General features: G+C 42.7%; 2 protein-coding genes across 34 annotated transcripts in view; one reads left to right on the forward strand and one right to left on the reverse strand.

Annotated features, from left to right (window-relative positions):
- LOC139389484 (transport and Golgi organization 2 homolog) overlaps positions 1-13,246 on the reverse strand; it is a 31,925-nt gene extending 18,679 nt beyond the window's left edge. For 2 of the 5 annotated variants that reach the window (XM_071136313.1, XM_071136311.1), the window contains exons 1-4: positions 13,100-13,246; positions 12,113-12,243; positions 7,016-7,104; positions 145-264 (exon numbers count right to left, since the gene is read on the reverse strand). In XM_071136313.1, the coding sequence (XP_070992414.1) occupies positions 145-264; positions 7,016-7,104; positions 12,113-12,168 (265 nt within the window). In that variant the 5' untranslated portion in view covers positions 12,169-12,243; positions 13,100-13,246. Of the gene's footprint in view, positions 1-144; positions 265-7,015; positions 7,105-12,112; positions 12,244-12,379; positions 12,458-13,099 lie in introns of those variants that run through there. The other 3 variants (XM_071136315.1, XM_071136314.1, XM_071136312.1) reach the window with 2 other exon arrangements.
- A 2,055-nt stretch (positions 13,247-15,301) lies between these two features.
- Positions 15,302-19,799, forward strand: part of LOC139389480 (ARVCF delta catenin family member b) — a 323,546-nt gene continuing 319,048 nt past the window's right edge. For 23 of the 29 annotated variants that reach the window (XM_071136285.1, XM_071136282.1, XM_071136307.1 and 20 more), the window contains exon 1: positions 15,311-15,922. The gene's annotated coding sequence lies outside the window, so the exon portion shown is untranslated. Of the gene's footprint in view, positions 15,923-19,799 lie in introns of all 29 variants that reach the window. The other 6 variants (XM_071136277.1, XM_071136295.1, XM_071136288.1 and 3 more) reach the window with 6 other exon arrangements.

The following is a 19,799-nucleotide window of genomic DNA, read 5'->3' on the forward strand; positions in this document are numbered from 1 at the left end:
CCATACCAGTTTCACGTTAGCGTCGGCTTTCTAGGAACAAAGCCTTTATTAGGAATGAAATATTAAAACACGACTGTCTGTTAAAGATGCATGCACATATCCAACTGTTCAGAGGATATTATTTTCTTCCTGATTGGTCCTCGCCTCTTCCTTGTGCGTCTGGATTGGGCCTTCCCTCCAGGTAATTGGTCAGTGCGGCCAGCTTGCCCCTCTTGTTGATCCCCAGCCATGACCCGCCTTCCTTCCCCTCCTCCAGGTCTAGCCCTGACAACACACATCACACTCCACATCATCACATACTGTAACTCCCACATTAACCTTCTTCACATTTTAACACCTCCGTGACTGAAAATAGAACAGGTGTAACTGACTAGTGAGATTGAATGCTACAGTGCATTCGGAAAGTATTCAGACTTTTCCCACATTTTGTTATGTTATAGCCTTATTCTAAAATGGATAACCATTTTTTCCCCCCTCACCAATCTCACACACATTATCCCATAATCACCCATTATCCCATTATCCCATCTCACACACATTATCCCATAATGACAAAGCAAAAACTGTTTTTTTGAAATATCACATTTACAGAAGTATTCACACCTTTTACTCAGTACTTTGTTGAAGCACCTTTGGCAGCAGATACAGCCTTGAGTGTTCTTGGGTATGACGCTACAAGCTTGGCACACGTGTATTTGGGGAGTTTCTCACATTCTTCTCTGCAGATCCTCTCAAGCTCTATCAGGTTGAATGGGGAGCAACGCTGCACAGCTATTTTCAGCTCTCTCCAGAGATGTTCGATCGTATTCAAGTCCGGGCCCTGGATGGGCCACTCAAGGACATTCAGTGACTTGTCCTGGAGCCACTCCTGCGTTATCTTGGCTGTGTTCTTAGGGTTGTTGTCCTGTTGGAAGGTAAACCTTCGCCCCAGTCTGAGGTCCTGAGCAGGTTTTCATCAAGGAGCTCTGTACTTTGCTCCGTTCATCTTTCCTTGATCCCAACTAGTCTTCCAGTCCCTGCCACTGAAAAACATCCCCACAACATGATGCTGCCACCACCATACTTCACCGTAGGGATGGTGCCTGGTTTCCTGCAGACGTGACACTTGGCATTCAGACCAAAGGGTTCAATCTTGGTCTCATCAGACCAGAGAATCTTGGTTTATAAAAAATTAAATCAATGTTTTTGCTTTGTCATTATGTAATATTGTGTGTAAGTTTAATCAATTTTAGCATAAGGCAGTAACTTAACAAAATTTAGAAAAAGGGATGGGGTCTGAATACTTTCTGAATGCACTGTGAATCAATAATGGCGATCACGTACTGCTGACAATAATGCTGCAACACTCAAATTAAGCGATTATAGTTTGCTTATAAATCATGTATTAAATCTAGAAAAAGAAAATCAAGGAAAATTTTTTCACCCTCCTCCAAGCCATCACTGATTGCTTAGTTTGACTTCTCTCCGAGTTACAAAAAAATAAATATCAGAAATAGGGAGCGCCAAAAAAAACAACATTCAAACCAGAGGTGATTTTGTACTTAAATGAATTTAAAATCAAGTTAAGGCTGAGGAGTGAGTTTCTGATAAGCAGACAGAAAGAAAGACAGACAGAGGCCTCTGCCTTGCATTCATTATCATTGGAGCCTGGCTGATCATTAGAATGTAGAGCACGGAACTCTGAAAACGCTGAATAGATTACTCATACATTCTATTTGTCTGGACGTGGATTGAGGCGATACCCTTACACAGGGAATAAGTAAATCAGTACAGCGTTAAGAGAAATATGGATTGTCTTACTACAGCCGGTGTGATTTGCTAGACTCTTGCCGTTTTGACCTTGTATTGCACTGTACAAGAACTTGAATAAACTTAGAGAGAGGCAAAGAGCCATACGACACAGGCTGTTAATCTTGACCTAAAATGTCACTTACGACTACAAATCACTTCTCTCACACTGAGATGTGTGTTTCTATGAGAGAGAAGGTAACTAAGGGAAGCATGTGCAGAGGCAGGATGATACACTATACATACAAAAGTATGTGGACAACCATTAAAATGTGTGGATTCGGCTATTTCAGCCACACCCATTGCTGACAGGTGTATAAAACCGAGCACACAACCATGCAATCTCCATAGACAAACATTGGCAAACAATGAACTTACTGAAGAGCTCAGTGACTTTCAACGTGGCACCATCATAAGATGATACCTTTCCAACAACTCAGTTCTGCCCTGCTAGAGCTGGCCCTGTCAAATGTAAGTGCTGTTATTGTGAAATTGAAATGTCTAGGAGCAACAACGGCTCAGCCACAAAGTGGTAGGCCACACAAGCTCGCAGAACGGGACCACCGAGTGCTGAAGTGTGTAAAAATAGTCTGTCCTCGGTTACAATACTCTCCGAGTTCAAAACTGCCTCTGGAAGCAACGTCAGCACAATAACTGTTTATTGAGAGCTTCATGAAATGAGTTTCCATGGCCGAGCAGCCACACACAAGCCTAAGATCACCATGTGCCATGTCAAGCATCGGCTGGAAAGGTGTAAAGCTCGTTGGACTCTGGAAACTCGTTCTCTGGAGTGATGAATCACTTTTCTCCATCTGGCAATCTGACGGACAAATCTGGTTTTAGAAGATGCTAGGAAAACATTACCTGCCCCAAAGCATAGTGACAACTGTAAAGTTTGGTGGAGAAGGAATAATGGTCTGGGGTTGTTTTTCATGGTTTGGGCTAGCCCCCTTAGTTCTAGTGAAGGGAAATCTTAGCACTTCATCATACAATGACATACTAGACGATTCTGTGCTTCCAACTTTGTGGGGAAGGCCCTTTCCTGTTTCAGCATGACAATGCCCCTCTGCACAAAGCGAGGTCCATAGAGAAATGGTTTGTCGAGATCGGTGTGGAAGAACTTGACTGGCCTGCAAAGAGCCCTGATCTCAACCCCATCGAACACCTTTGGGATGAATTGGAACGCCGACTGCGAGGCCTAATTGCCCAACATCAGTGCCCGACCTCACTAATGCTTGTGGCTGAATGGAAGCAAGTCCCCGCAGCAATGTTCCAACATCTAGTGGAAAGCCGACACAGAAGAGTGGAGGCTGTTATAGAAGCAAAGGGGACCAACTCCATATTAATGCCCATGATTTCGGAATTAGACGTTTGACGAGCAGGTGTCCACATTACACTACACATGTAGTGTAAGTCTACACTTCCACATGATCAATATGGGTCCACTGAGACAGCCAGGGAACAGAGGAGAGGTTCTCAGCTATAGAGAAACCCAGCCTTGGCCTGACGCCCCTGGGGATGGGTTGAGAGGGAGCTGGAGTAATCCCAGACTTTACTCATCCCAACTGCCCACTGCACCGAGGCTAAGAAACACTGTCACCACCGATAAATCTGAAATCTGAAAGAGCTGCAAAATCTGGATCCCTACTAATCAGCTGTGTAAGACAATCTGGAACCTCTCCATCTGAAATTATCCACCAAAATGTTGCAACCCCTATTACTAGCCTGTTCAACCTCTCTTCCGTATCATCTGATATCCACAAAGATAGCTGCCGGGGTCATCCCCCTCTTCAAAGGGGGAGACACTCTAGACCCAAACTGTTATAGACCTATATCCATCCTGCTCTGCCTTACTAAAATCTTTGAAAGCCAAGTTAAACAGATCACTGACCATTTTCAATCCCACCGTACCTTCTCCACTTTGCAATCTGGTTTCCGAGCTGGTCATGGGTGCACCTCAGACACACTCAAGGTCCTAAATGATATCATAACCGCCATCGATAAAAGACAGAACTGTGCAGCCATCTTCTTCCACCTGGCCAAGGCTTTCGACCCGGTCAATCACCACAATCTTATCGGCTGACTCAATAGCCTTGGTTTCTCCAATGACTGCCTCGCCTGGTTCACCAACTACTTCTCAGATAGAGTTCAGTGTGTCAAATCGGAGGGCCTGTTGTCCGGACCTCTGGCAGTCTCTATGGGGGTGCCACAGAGTTCAATTCTCGGGCCGACTCTTTTCTCTGTACATCAATGATGTCACACTTGCTGCTGGTGATTCTCTGATCCACCTCTACGCAGACGACACCATTCGGTATACATCTGGCATCTATACATCTTACACAGATTGTTGCACGCAGCCACCCGCCCAACTAGCATCACTACTCTGGACGGTTCTGACTTAGAATATGTGGACAACTATAAATACCTAAGTGTCTGGTTAGACTGTAAACTCTCCTTCCAGACTCAAATTAAGCATCTCCAATCCAAAATTAAATCTAGAATCGGATTCCTATTTTGCAAACAAAGCTTCCTTCACCCATGCTGCCAAACATACCCTCGTAAAACTGACTATCCTACCGATCATTGACTTCGGCGAAGTCATTTACAAAATAGCCTCCAACACTCTACTCAGCAAATTGGATGTAGTCTATCACAGTGCCATCCATTTTGTCACCAAAGCCCCATATACTACCCACCACTGCGACCTGTATGCTCTCGTTGGCTGGCCCTCACTACATATTCCTTGCCAAACCCACTGGCTCCAGGTCATCTACAAGTCTTTGCTAGGTAAAGCTCCGCCTTATCTCAGCTCACTGGTCATCATAGCAACACCCACCCGTAGCACGCGCTCTAGCAGGTATATTTCACTGGTCATCCCCAAAGCCAACACTTCCTTTGGCCACCTTTCCTTACAGTTCTCTGCTGCCAATGACTGGAATGAATTGCAAAAATCACTGAAGCTGGAGTCTTATATCTTCCTCTCTAACTTTAAGCATCAGCTGTCAGAGCAGCTTACCGATCAGTGTACCTGTACACAGCAAATCTGTAAATAGCACACCCAACTACCTCATCCCCATTTTGTTATTTATCCTCTTGCTCTTTTGCACCCCAGTATCTCTACTTGCACATCATCATCTGCACATCTATCACTCCAGTGTTAATGCTAAATTGTAATCATTTCGCTCTATGGCCTATTTATTGCCTTACCTCCCTACTCTTCTACATTTGCACAAACTGTACATAGATTTTTATACTACTGCCTTCCCTCCACACCAGATCATAGCCCTACCGCCATCCCTCCACACCAGATCATAGCCCTACCGCCATCCCTCCACACCAGATCATAGCCCTACCTCCATCCCTCCACACCAGATCATAGCCCTACCGCCTTCCCTCCACACCAGATCATAGCCCTACCGCCATCCCTCCACACCAGATCATAGCACTACCGCCATCCCTCCACACCAGATCATAGCACTACCGCCATCCCTCCACACCAGATCATAGCCCTACCGCCATCCCTCCACACCAGATCATAGCCCTACCGCCATCCCTCCACACCAGATCATAGCCCTACCTCCATCCCTCCACACCAGATCATAGCCCTACCGCCTTCCCTCCACACCAGATCATAGCCCTACCGCCATCCCTCCACACCAGATCATAGCACTACCGCCATCCCTCCACACCAGATCATAGCACTACCGCCATCCCTCCACACCAGATCATAGCCCTACCGCCATCCCTCCACACCAGATCATAGCCCTACCGCCATCCCTCCACACCAGATCATAGCCCTACCGCCTTCCCTCCACACCAGATCATAGCCCTACCGCCTTCCCTCCACACCAGATCATAGCCCTACCGCCTTCCCTCCACACCAGATCATAGCCCTACCGCCATCCCTCCACACCAGATCATAGCCCTACCGCCGTCTCTCCACACCAGATCATAGCCCTACCGCCTTCCCTCCACACCAGATCATAGCCCTACCGCCTTCCCTCCACACCAGATCGATCATAGCCCTACCGCCATCCCTCCACACCAGATCGATCATAGCCCTACTGCCATCCCTCCACACCAGATCGATCATAGCCCTACCGCCATCCTTCCACACCAGATCATAGCCCTACCGCCATCCCTCCACACCAGATCATAGCCCTACCGCCGTCCCTCCACACCAGATCATAGCCCTACCGCCGTCCCTCCACACCAGATCATAGCCCTACCGCCTTCCCTACACACCAGATCATAGCCCTACCGCCATCCCTCCACACCAGATCGATCATAGCCCTACCGCCGTCCCTCCACACCAGATCAAATTACTACCGCCGTCCATCCACACCAGATCAAATTACTACCGCCGTCCATCCACACCAGATCAGAACCCTACCACCATCCCTCCACACTTGATCAGAGCACTATCGATGTCCCTCCACACCAGATCAGAGCACTACCGCCGTCCCTCCACACCAGACCAGAGCCCTACCACCGTCCCTCCACATCAGAGCCCTAACGCCATCCCCCCACACCAGATCAGAGCACTACCACCGTCTCTCCACAACAGATCAGTGCACTACTGCCGTCCCTCCACACCAGATCAGAGCCCTACCACCGTCCCATTTTGAGGACTCAATCCCAAGCCAACATAAAACCTGACCCTTAGGCCCTAATTTCCAAACCAATCCTATACCCTAATCCCTCGCAAACCTCAATTACTCTGCCACGCTAGATTTCTAGAGGAATAAACTCATAGCCTGTTATGACAAATTAAATATTTCACTCAGAAATGTGAAAATACTAGTCTGTTGAGAGGAAATGAAAATAATCACTCAAACAGAAGAAGCAATGCCCATGCTCCATGACAGGACCCTCATTCTAATTATACTTCTTAGTCTTCCACCCTGTTTGTTTATTTAAACAGTTTTAACTCAAGGAGATGTATTTGTTTTCCCAGTCAATTTGCCATAGTAGGGCTATGATCTTAATAAAGAATGGAATGATTCATTGGGACATTCAGTGCATTAAATTCCTCTCAGAATTGGTTTGTTGACATGGGATCCAGTATCTGGCTCATGAAGTCATTCCAGCTGAGCTGAAATGGGTTGTGGTGAAATAAAGGTTCTCAGAGAGAGAGAAAAAAAAGGGTAAACAGAGGGGTCCTCTCCAGAACGATTTCTGTCACCAATGTTTTTCTGTCACGGCAACATCAAGTGCAAATACTTACCGCTGAGGATTTCGCTGTTGCTCACCCAAAAGTCTGCAGCTTTGGTTGGCCTGTTGTAAAACTCATCTCTGTTTGCAGCCAAAATTAGCCTGAGGTGAAAAGAGAAAGAAATAGAGTTACGAGGGAGACCATGGTAGACCACTTAAGGTAATGTTCTTTAACACAATAACCTTGTGGTGTTATCCATCTTGATATATTGATATTCTCCAGGTCTCATGTCCTTAATCGAAGAGACTGAGCCCTGGGACTGTGTGTCTGTGGCCCTAATGGCACCCATATTTCCTATATAGTGCACTACTTTTGACCAGGGCCCATATAAAAGTGATGCATTATGAAGGGAATAGGGTTCCATTTGGGAAGCAGCCTGTGTGCTCTTTTGCCAGGCTGCATTCTGCACACGAGTGAATAAGTGTGAGAGAGAAATGCCATGCCGTGCTGCGTAGCAGACCTAACTGAGCTCCTGACTGAGGTTGCATGTTTCCTGATTGTCTGGGTGTGCACTATTCCCCCCCTTAGGACACAGTAAAGTTCCGCACCCGAGTTCCCCATCAGCTGCAGCAGCAGAAGAAAGCTGCTGTGCTGTCACTATCCAACACCATGGATGCGTCCCAAATGGAACCTTATTCCCTACATAGTGCACTACTTTAGACCAGGGCACATAAGACTATGGTCAGAAGTAGTGCACAACATAGGGAATATAGTGTCATTTGGGATGCTGCCCATACCTCTCCATGTACCTCGATTACCTTACCGCAATAACATTACAACCCCTGCTGACTTTCTCCACCCACCTTGGACTGCTGCAGTGTACATGGATCACTAAGAGATGGGATTTTCCAGGCCCCACACCACTGCAAACGTCACATCAAATCCATATTGCATCAGCGACAAAAAGTCTCTACCTTCAGAGGTCTAAAAGGACCATGTCAGCAAGAGGCTGAGGCTACGGCCAGCGGGCTGAGGCTACGGCCAGCGGGAGATGCTGTATTAGATTGATCCAGTGCAGTGGATGGCTGGATACGGAATAAGGGCTTGAACACACCAATAGCCTTTGCCTGCCAAGGGTACTTGCGAACCAAGTGAAAACATGTAGAATTGCACAAAAATGTCAGCAGTCAACAGTGCACTGAACAATCGGTAGACGAACGGGAGATCCATATTCGGTGTGCTGTGTGTGACCCTTAAAAGTATCCGGCAGTAGAGACTAGGTCCAGAGACTGGACCAACAGTAGCTCATTAAGAGCATGAATTGGCGTATAGCCTTGAATTGATTCCCGATGCCAGTGACATCTGGTGTATTAATCCCCTGGCTATGCTGCAGTCTCCCTGTTTCTGTTGAGGTGGTGGAGCCTGCCAGCAAGCCTTCAACCAGAGCATCTCCAATAGAGAGAAAGATACGAAAGATTGGGGGGGGGGGGTCACACAGCACACATAGGAGAAAGGAATATAAACAATCCAAAACGTGAAATTAAATAACCTAGTGCAGTCTAGTGCTTTAAGTGAAACCTAGGCCTATGTTGAGCTAGCACCACTACAACTTACTGCCATTTTCAGTAGTTATCCAATTACAAATGGGACTTAATTTGCCACTCACCACACTAACAGACTTAATCACTGTTGTTGCTAATGCTGCATTTGACATTCATTTCTGGTGACTTTTTACTACCACTGCACAACTGTCACTTATTTAGCAAGGCAACAGTGCATGACTTAGTGACTTCACATTACTGTTCAGCTATTGTCCCATGAATCACCCGCTAGCCTTGTACGCACGCACACACACACACACACATACACACACGATGGTGAGGTTTTTCCCTCCCCTTTTTGCTGCCCTATATTAGTGTGCTGAGGCAGCAGAAGCTGCCATAGATGTGGATTTGGGCGAGAAGTGGAATTGCACAGTGGGACCTGTGGGTCCTTTGTGAGTGATTTGAGTTTGTACGCACTCTTGAACTAAAGGGTAACTACACACAACAACAAAAATCTAAATTACTTAGATTTTTCCCAGACCTCAAAAGTGGTCTTCTTATGTGGTTTAAGCATAGTTGTGAACAACAAAATTGGATGTTCTATTAAAAAGTGTGAATAAGAGCGAAAACATTTTGACAAAAAAAATTCCATGCTGTGATATTGTTTTGGTTTACAGTAGTGACACTAAACCTGGTATCAAAGTAAACATTCTGTAGTTTATAGAAGTAGCTTATATTGAATGTTGCTGGGCTGTTAAAAACTGTAGGCCATTTCTACCCACACTAACTTCTTGTGCTGGCTCTACGAGACATGTGGGCTCAATTTGTATATACAAAATGTGTGGGCCTATAATATAACATATAGTTGTAACCGTATCTAACCTGAGATAGGCCTAACAGCAATATCCAGTCAGGTATTGCACAAACAGTCAAGTAAAATGGTCAACCTAGAATATTCCATGTAGTCTACAATTTATAATTGCATCCTCTGTTCAAAATTCTGCTGGTACACACTGTTCCCAGATAATGATATGCACTATTGTATTATTGACTGTATGTTTGTTTTTTCCATGTGTAACTCTGTGTTGTTGTTTGTGTCACACTGCTTTGCTTTATCTTGGCCAGGTCACAGTTGTAAATGAGAACTTGTTCTCAACTGGCCTACCTGGTTAAATAAAGTTGAAATAAAAAATAAATAAAACATTTGGTGCATCGCCATTACTCATCATCGCTCATTATCAATTAGACACACAGAACACGCATGTTTGTTTTTTCACACACGTCCCTTTTCGAAGCCAACTACCTGAGACGTATTGGTTGTCATGCCGGTGTCACAGGTCAAATGATGAGGATTAAATAGTTTCACTGAGAGGCATTTATTCGTGGTGCACAGTTACAGAAGAGAGATTAGGCCACTGAACTATGATGACCTCCGCAATAATTGTATCTTGCCAGCGGTTACCAATCCCATTAACCTTGTTCAGAGGCAGGTGGATTTCTTAAAGAACAAATAAAGCAAATTGACCTAATTGTGTCAACCTCTGTACATCAAAGACTCATGATGCAAAAGCTGGTTGCAGTGACACTTGTTCCCCAAGAGTCGATGACACTGGCCCAGAAACAAAGCAAACACTAATGATTTTACACAGGAGAGAGAGCAGAGCATCCATGCTTTATTGGAGACTGTGGGAATCACTAGGAGAGAAACAAGACAATTAACAGGGCCCAGCTATGCGGAGAGTGTGCCATTTTAGAGAATTCTATAATTTGTCACTTATTCCTTACAAAATAAATACTATGTTTGAGACAAGGTCACTGGGAAGGCTAATATTTTGACAAGATACATTCCATTCATGCTGTATTGCAAAGGAAAGTACTAATAATTTGATGGTGAGGCATAATGGGAATTCAGAACACAACATTGTTGGCAGGCAGGGATGTTGGCGGAATTGGGTGTATGGTGAAAAACCACTTACACAAGAGATTTACTTAACATTCTTGTAGTTATTTTGCCATTCCGCTCACTGATAATGTAGGCCTACATGCATTAAATTCAACCACGGTGAGGATGCTAGCTAGGCCTACAGGTTACACATATCCCATGGGTCCAGAGTGAGTCATTGCCCACACACATCCACTGATCGCCTTAGGCTAGTGTAATCTCCCAGAGGCAAAGGCAGAGATAGATCCTGGCCAGGTAGAGAGAGAGTTCCACAGAGCCCAGGGGATTATTACAAGCAGGGCTTTAAATTGCATTGACTGCTCCTCTACCACTGGCGTCTGCCCACAAAGGACCTTCACTGAGAGAAACCAGCAGTGACTGTAGGAAAGGTTAGTGGATGGTACATGGTGTTTCACTGTGCTTTGTTTGGGAGGCTTTGAATTAGCCTGGAACCAAACTGAAATGTTCAGTTTCATTGAAATCGGGAAGTGAAACAGAGCAATTCAGTTTGAATGCTGCCTAGCTTTCCATACTTACAGTGAGAGACAGCACCACAGGTTACCTCAGGTTCTTATCACTGCTTTGGGTGCTTAATTAGATTAGAGTTGCTACACTTCAGCACTAGCCTAACGCATCGTTGAAGGACAAAGGGAATTTTTTATTCACAATTATACTGAACAAAAAATGTAAAACGCAACAAGTTAGAGTTCATATGAGGAAATCAGTCAATTGAAACAAATTAATTGTGCCCTAATGTTTGGAATTCACATGACTGGGAATTTCGATATGCATCTGTTGGTCACAGATAACAAAAACCTTTTATTTATTTTTTATTAAAAATATATATATATATGGGTCTCATCACGGTATTTCTGTGCATTTAAATTCCCATCAATAAAATGTAATTGTGTTCGTTGTCCATAGCTTATGCCTGCCCATACCATAACCCCACCATGGGGCACTCTGTTGACATCAGCAAACCGTTCGCCCACACAATGCCATTCATGTGATCTGCGGTTTTGAGGCCGATTGTACTGCCAAATTCTCTTGAACAACGTTGGAGGTGACTTATGGTAGAGAAATTAACATTCAATTATCTGGCAACAGCTCTGTTGGACATTCCTGCAGACAGCATACCAATTGCACTCTCCCTCAAAACTTGAGAAATCTGTGGCATTGTGTTGTGTGACAAAACTGCACATTTTAGAGTGGTCTTTTATTGTCCCCAGCACAAGGTGCACATGTGTAATAATTATGCTGTTTTATCAGCTTCTTGATATGCCACACTTGTCAGGTGGATGGATTATCTTGGCAAAGGAGAAATGCTCACTAACAGGAATGTAAACACGTTTGTGCACCAAATTTTGGGGAAATAAGCTTTTTGGGTGTAAGAAAATTTTCTGGGAACTTTTATTTTAGTTCATGAAACATGGGACCAACACTTTACATGTTAAGTTTATATTTTTGTTCAGTATGTATCAGAAGATGAGAAGAATGTCCCCTGCGTCAAACGCAATGACGCTTTGATTCCTTTAAGATTCAGATTTGCTCAACATCTGGAAGTGTGCATCTTTTTAAACCATCATCTGAATATAGGCCTCCAGTTGACATAAAATGAGAGCTGTCCAGGCTAGTCTATATGAAAAGTGTGGTAAAGGTACACAGAGGGAGGAGAGGCCTTACCTGTAGGCATTTTTGGATGCAGGTCGAGGGTCAAACTTGAAGAAGATGATACACATGGGGGTGTTAGTGGTTGGGGATGCTCTCTCACACTGGGAACAGTAACTTTCAATGCTTGGACATGTTGGCAAGGGCTAGAATAAATGATAGTCAAGTGAGTAAAGGACTATAGCACACTATAGCATGGCCTAGGTTCAATTTACAAAGGAGACAAACCACATAAATCCTACAGGACTGTACAGGTAGCCACAGCTGTACCAAGCCCCTTACCTTATCCAAGTGGTAGCCTAATCCTGATTGAAATACCTATTCAATACAGGACAGCAATACTGTTGACAAACCCTCGTGTGCCCTCACACCTTACTGTATGTAGCCTGATAGAGAAGTGATTAGGTTAGGCCAAATGATTAGGGGAAAAAAATGTGAGCCATCAGCTGATTCTTAAATGACATTACAAAAGAGGTCAGTACCTGGTGACCACATAACTAAAGTGTGCAGGCGTTTGTTCCAAACCAGCACTACAACAACACACCTGGTTCAACTAATAAAGGGTATTTTTTATGAAGTGACAGAGAGGAGCAGAGCAGACAGCTTGTTGGTGAGTTCTCCTTTCTAGTTTCTAGCCCCCTTTAACAACTACCAGCAAACAACATTCGTTACAATTATTAGAGATCTAACGTTAGTTAGCTAGCTATAGCAATGGTGAACAAAAATACGATTTATGATAACCAGGACAACAAAATGCATATTATAGCCAGCTAGCTAGCTTTATAGTCAGCAACTTTGAACGAGCATAGATTGCAGTTACTTAGCAAACTATTACGTTAGCTAGCTAACCTTAGCTAGATGTCACACGAACAACGACAAAACAGGCAAGTGACAACACTTTGCTACCGGTCTGTTTTGTGACACATTACAAAATAAGTAAGAATATTTTATCATTCCTCTGCCTGGTTACCTAGCTAGCGTTACATTGGGAAAAGTACTCACTATTCCACTTGCTGCTTAAGATCCATTCATTCGGTTGACTAACATTACAACAAAACAAAACAAACCCTTCGTCGTAGTGTGTGCATTTGATTTATCTTGCGGGCAGGCTAGACCGTGACTTTCAGGTCAATTTCATTACACGAATGTGAACTGCGCTCACTCCGTTGATGGTTCCAGAATATCCCAGGCGTAAATCGCGTGCACCCTAACAAAACATAGGCGTAATCGTAACCGTCTAGCAACATACACTATGATTGGCCGATACAAACCCTGAGTGAAGGTTATGGATATTTTTCAGATTTCTCCTTTCACTGTTAGCTACGTTTGACAGTTTATGTAAATGTAATCATTTAAGTTAGTTGATAGAGCATTTCAATGAGTTGCTCTATGTATGTTTTGGTAATGCAAGCGTGACTGGTTAGGAACGAAAGTTTTGGTCACTGTTTCCTGTGGAACCAAAAGTAGTGCGAAACATGTAAAAGGTATAAAACCGCCCCTTCTTAAACCCTATCAGCGTTTGAGAGCGTTGTCTGGAAGATGATGGCTGGTCTGTGCTGCTTTGGGGACAAGCGGTTTGAGAATGCATTTTTGGCGCATGGTTGATTGACTAAGGCTACCGAGAAGATCCCATGTGTTTGGAGAGCCTTTAGGGAACCAAGCAGTTCATTGAAACTTGTGATGGGAAGCCAAGGCTTTCTGACGCGTATGGGGCGTTCACCAAATTGTGTCGAAAAACGGTTAAATTAGTTGGAGCTTTTAACAATGCACATTAGTGACATCTGCTGGTCAGCAATGAAAAGCAGAATTGATGTTATGATACAGTATAATTTTTTCCATAATATTCATCAAATCTTCTTAGATTTTCTGCACAAACTGTCAAACCGTCTTAGGATGACACATTTACAAGTCAGTTAATCAAATTTCTGCCCTGCTAGAGCTGCCCCCAACTAAGTGCTATTATTGTGAAGTGGAAACGTCTAGAAGCAACAACGACTCAGCTGCGAAGTGGTAGGCCACACAAGTTCACAGAGCGGTACTGCCAAGTGGTTGAAGCATGTAGTGTGTATTTTTGTTGTCTGTACACGGTTGCGACACTCACCGAGTTCCAAACTGGAAGCAACGTCAGCACAAGAACTGTTCATCGGAAGCTTCACGAAATGGCCGTGGCCGAGCAACTGCACACAAGCCTAAGATCACCATAAGCAATTCCAAGCGTCAGCTGGGGTATTGTAAAGCTCGCCACCATTGGACCCCTGTTTTTCATGGTTCGGGCTAGGCCCCTTAATTCCAGTGAAGGGAACTCTTAATGCTACAGCATACAATGACATTCTAGATGATTCCGTGCTTCCAACTTTGTTGCAACAGTTTGGGAAAGGCCCTTTCCTGTTTGAGCATGACAATGCACCTGTGCATAAAGTCAGGTCTATACAGAAATGGTTTGTCAAGATTGTTGTGGACGAACTTGAATGGCCTGCACAGAGCCCTGACCTCAACCCCATCAAACACATTTGGGATGAATTGGAACGCAAACTGTGAGCCAGGCCTAATCGCCCAACATCCGTGCCTGACCTCACTAATGCTCTTGTGGCTGTATGGAAGCAAGTCCCTGCAGCAATGTTCCAACATCTAGTGGAAAGCCTTCCCAGAAGAGTGGAGGCTGTTATAGCAGCAAAGGGGGGACCAACTCCCTATTAATGCCCATGATTTTTGGAATGAGATGTTCAACAAGCAGGTGTCCACATACGTTTGGTCACGTAGTGTATTTGAGAGTGGACTTTTATTGTCACCAGCACGAGGTGCACCTGTGTAATGACTGCTGTTAAATTAGCTTCTTGATATCAGGTGGCTGGATTTCCTTGGCAAATGACAAATGCTCATCAACAGGGATGTAAAAAATATGTGCACGGAATTTGAAAAGCCTATTGAAAATGTGTTTTATTTCAGCTCATGAAACATGGGACCAACACTTCACATGTTGCGTTTATATTTAAGGATAACATTACAAATGATATATTCGATCATGTGCAGGTGAGTTCATTTGTTTCAAAGTAGATTGCAAATTGTACGTCGTATGCAAAGATTGACAGCTTTTAATCCAATCAAGTAAGAGATATTATGTCTCTGCTTTAATTGAAAGTAGGTTCACCCAATCAAAATAAATATTTCCTCGAACGCTCCGCGATAGGGGTGGGTCTCTGACAGTTTTGTTGCACTAGCGTTGTTTGTGTACGAGAGGAGTTTGAAACCGTCAGTTGGGGCCACAGATTTGGGTCAGTGACAGGCTTTTTATTTATTTTTTTACAAACATTTGCTGTCAATGTGTATTTGACGCTATTGAAGAATTTGCGACCTCACGGTGATTTTTGTTTTGTTTTTGGAGATGGGACAGACTTAGACTATAAATAGCCTAGTTAAAAATAACTTTCTTTGATTTTACATTGAATGAATCATGGACTTTTTAAAGTAAGGAATAATTTCAACACAGATTACATTTGATTTGTCCCCTCTTAACCCTCCATATAAATGAGCAAATAAAACATTGGCTAAGCCAATCACGGACTACACTGCTATTCTCCGGCACTGTTCGAGAATAACAGTAGCGCTGTCGTTTGCAACAAAAACATTGAAAAGAGGAGAAATCATTATTCGGGTTTGGTCACGTTTTTGAGGTGCAATTCATAAACTAAGAAGAATAGGCTAGGAGTGTGAGGCGATTTATTTAACCAGCGCAAGGAACCATCTGGTGATTGCATCGCCAAGTTTACACTCCTGCGTGCGCGTACGTACTATCCCTAAACTCCAGTGGGAAGGGTGGAGTAGAAGGTAAGAAATGTGCTATAATGTTCCTGGTTATATATATAAAACGTCGAAATTTGATTCAAGATTATCGTTTTCATTTTAGCAGCCGAACAAACATAATCTATTATTCCTACGTAGTCGTACACGATACAATGCTTTGCGATTGTCATGGAGATTGAAGGATGTGTGAGCCAGTGGGGGACTGCTGTGGGGATTTTACGCGGAGTTGTTGTTCATTTATGGAACTCAATTATAGACTGGTAAAAATAATATTTTAATTAAACGAAATTGCATTCGATGAAATAATCATTCCAGCCTATTATCAATTGTAGATTGCGTATCTCATGCCATGTTATGCGTAACGACATATATCAATTGCAATAGAGTCGCCACATAGATTGTAGAATATGATTGGATTGTTTTTGTCCTCTTACATTATAGTTCTGTTTCATAATATGAAAATTCCAAACCCATGTCGTGTGTTTGCTGAATATATACAACAATGGATATGTCGTGCACTGCCTCCTGATTCTGCAGATCTAAGAGCACACAAATGGTCATCGATTGTGTCAAAGGGAACTGCCTCTGTCTGCACGGGGCACCTACAATAGGCTACCTACCTGCAGCATCTTTGCCATACTTCAAAAATAATTATGATCTTTAAATGTAAACCCCAGGCAATGCAGAATACAGTTAAATATTCTGTATAGTAACAAATGTGGTGAATACATTAGAATGTGTTTATTTCCAAGATGTAAAAAATGACTGTAAAGATGTTCTTTTTGACAGGTCACGCCACAGCAATCATTTTCCTCTGTTTTTCCCTGATGCTGAGTGAATGACATGGTTGTCTAGATGTGCTATAGCTTTTGTTTTGCCTTCCGGATTCTCACCTTGTAATATACCCAGTTTGGAAAAGGGGGCATTTGCGAGTTGCTGCTGGAATGATTTGGATGACGGGTACCTTCCGTCTTATGTGGTTTTCCTCTTGAAGCCTGAACACCCTTTATGTGTTGGGGCGGCAGGTAGGTTAGAACGTTGGGCCAGTAACCGAAAGGTTGTTGACTCGAATCCCTTAGCTGACAAGGTAAAACTCTGTTGTTCTACCCCTGAACAAGGCAGTTAACCCACTTGCCGTCATAGTTAAGAACAAATTATTTTTTACAAACTTAGCCTAGTTAAATAAAATACAAATTATGTTCCTACTCTGATAGGCCCAATATAATGAAATTTGTACGTATCGCCATAGGGTCATTTTGATGTGTTAAATTTAGTTGACTTTGTTAAAAATAAGATTGAATGACTTTGTGACTGCCAGGTAGTGACCACTCTGCAGAGCTGAGTCATCCCAATAAATGCCAACCTGCGAAAATAGATTTGGTTGGATGGGATTGACATGTATGAATGAATATAAATAGCTGTTGCAGTCAGTCACAAGGTCATGCGCTGGAGAGCTGCTGCCACAGCTTCTGCCTAGTTGGCAGTTTTTATTCTACGTTAAAATGTAGGAAATCTTCATTTAGATTGATATATGTGCAATAGTACTACTCAGACTGCATGGAAGTAACTTATTTTCTGTTTGTATTTGTCTGTTTGTATTTGTGTGTTGCAAGTTCTTCACATTGAAAGTACTATGCTTGACTTGGACTGAAGTAGGTGGCGTTACTCATTTTCTGTGCTGGTACTGTTTTCTATTTAGGTGCAGGAGCTTCACAATACTTTTTAGCTAATATTCTATAAGAGGTGCAGTAGAACATTTTAAGGTGCGGGTACTCTAAATCAAGCACCTAAAGTACAGGAATCATATGCAACCAACCATGGATGTTATTGGTTCAAGTGTTTTCCTTTTTGAGTGCCGCCTATTTATTTTATAGATAAGCATGTGCTACACTAATCATTTATCTGAAAGGCCACTGTGGCCCTCAGGCCCCATCAGCTAATTGATTAATGTGTTTGTTTGCCATACTTCTAGATTTGAGTGACAATATTATGCAGTGATTTCAGTGCCAACAGAGATTTTAATTCCATAATTTTGAATTTGAAAATGAGGTGACAACCTGTTTTCGCTTTGTGTAGATTGATGAGGAAGCCAAATAATTTGATCCATTTTAGAATAAGTCTGTAAAGGAACACAATTGGGAAAAAGTCAAGGGGTCTGAATAAAAGTTTGGACACCTACTCAATCCAGGGTTTTTCTTAATTTTATACTATTTTCTACATTGTAGAATAGTGACGATTTCAAAACTATGAAATAACACATGTAGTAATCAAAATATCTTATTTGAGATTCTTCAAAGTAGCCACCCTCTGCCTTAATGACAGCTTTGCACACTTTGCATTCTCTCAACCAGCTTCATGAGGCAGCCACCTGGAATGCATTTCAATTAACAGGTGTGCCATGTTAATTTGTGGAATTTCTTTCCTTAATATTTTCAGCCAGTCAGTTGTGTTGTGACAAGGTATGGGTGGTATACAGAAGATGGTCTTAGCTTTCAGGAATGGGGTAATATCTTATAGCCAAAATGGTACAAACGCTAGAGCCAAATTCATAGGAAGAAAATACATTCAACAACCCACATTGGCTTCAAAAAATGCCAGAAGCTTTGTTTTACCACAGAGAGCATCTGTTCTCCTCAACCTTTACCTTTCCTGGCTGGCAAAGTACCAGGATGTTGTCTCTGGTTTTGGAACTGAATTTGATAAGTCAATCTGAATGCATCTGAGAAGTTATAATATATTAAACTTTGATAAGCTTGACATTATAGTTTGTAAACTTGATACACAGAAAAATGTAATATCTACCATATTGAAACTCAATATATAAATATAGAATTTGAATATTCAATTACATTTTAAATTGCATTTTAAAACTGAATATTCATTCAATTCAGTTCCAAATCATGAAATACAAGTTTAATGTATGCATTCAATTATTCAATTTGTGCATTACAAATTAAAAATATTACATTCAAATTCAATATCCTAATACAAATTCTAAATTATGGAAGTCAAATACAATTTATGTTGGCACCGAAAATGCTCCATATGATATCCTAGGGCCTTGGCCACAATGGTTCCTACGTCTGCTAGATCTGACAACACAATGCCTAGGCCCTGTCCAGGAATCTGTCAGTATTCAACTGAGTAGAAAACACAGAACTGACTGCTGCCATTTTCGACCCAAAGATTTTTCATCCCACATATCAATCAATCAAATGTATTTACAAAGCCCTTCTTACATCAGCTGATGCAAGTTCGAATCCCCGAGCTGACAAGGTACAAATCTGTCGTTCTGCCCCTGAACAGGCAGTTAACCCACTGTTCCTAGGCCGTCATTGAAAATAAGAATTTGTTCTTAACTGACTTGCCTAGTAAAATAAAGGTAAAAAAAACCACAAAGTACTGTACAGAAACCCAGTCTAAACCCCCAAACAGCAAGCAATGCAGGTGTAGAAGCACGGTGGCTAGGAAAAACTCTCTAGAAATGCTGGAACCTAGGAAGAAATCTAGAGAGGAACCAGGCTATGAGGCTACATAGATCTACCATAGGACAATTATATTTCACTTTGACAAGGTGATTTTGTGAATATGTACTCCATTATTGCAGCCGTCCATTGTAACTTCCCTGACTCCCTGAATATAGCTTATTTGGATTTCTTTAGGCTTTATGCTGTTCAGTGGGAACAAACATTTGACTTCGAGTCTTTTGGTGTTTTATTTATTGTCATCACTGCATTGTTGGGAAAGAGTTCTCAAGTAAGAATTTTACTGTACTTTTTTACACCTATTGTATCCTGTGCACATGGCGAATAAACTTTGAAACTAGCATTATTATTGTAGTTGTTGTTATACACTATATGGAAGCTAGGTTAAAGTACAGCAGTGAATGTTGAGTGGGAAA

This window comes from Oncorhynchus clarkii, chromosome 30 (genome assembly GCF_045791955.1).
Source record: "Oncorhynchus clarkii lewisi isolate Uvic-CL-2024 chromosome 30, UVic_Ocla_1.0, whole genome shotgun sequence".
NCBI lineage: Eukaryota > Metazoa > Chordata > Actinopteri > Salmoniformes > Salmonidae > Oncorhynchus > Oncorhynchus clarkii.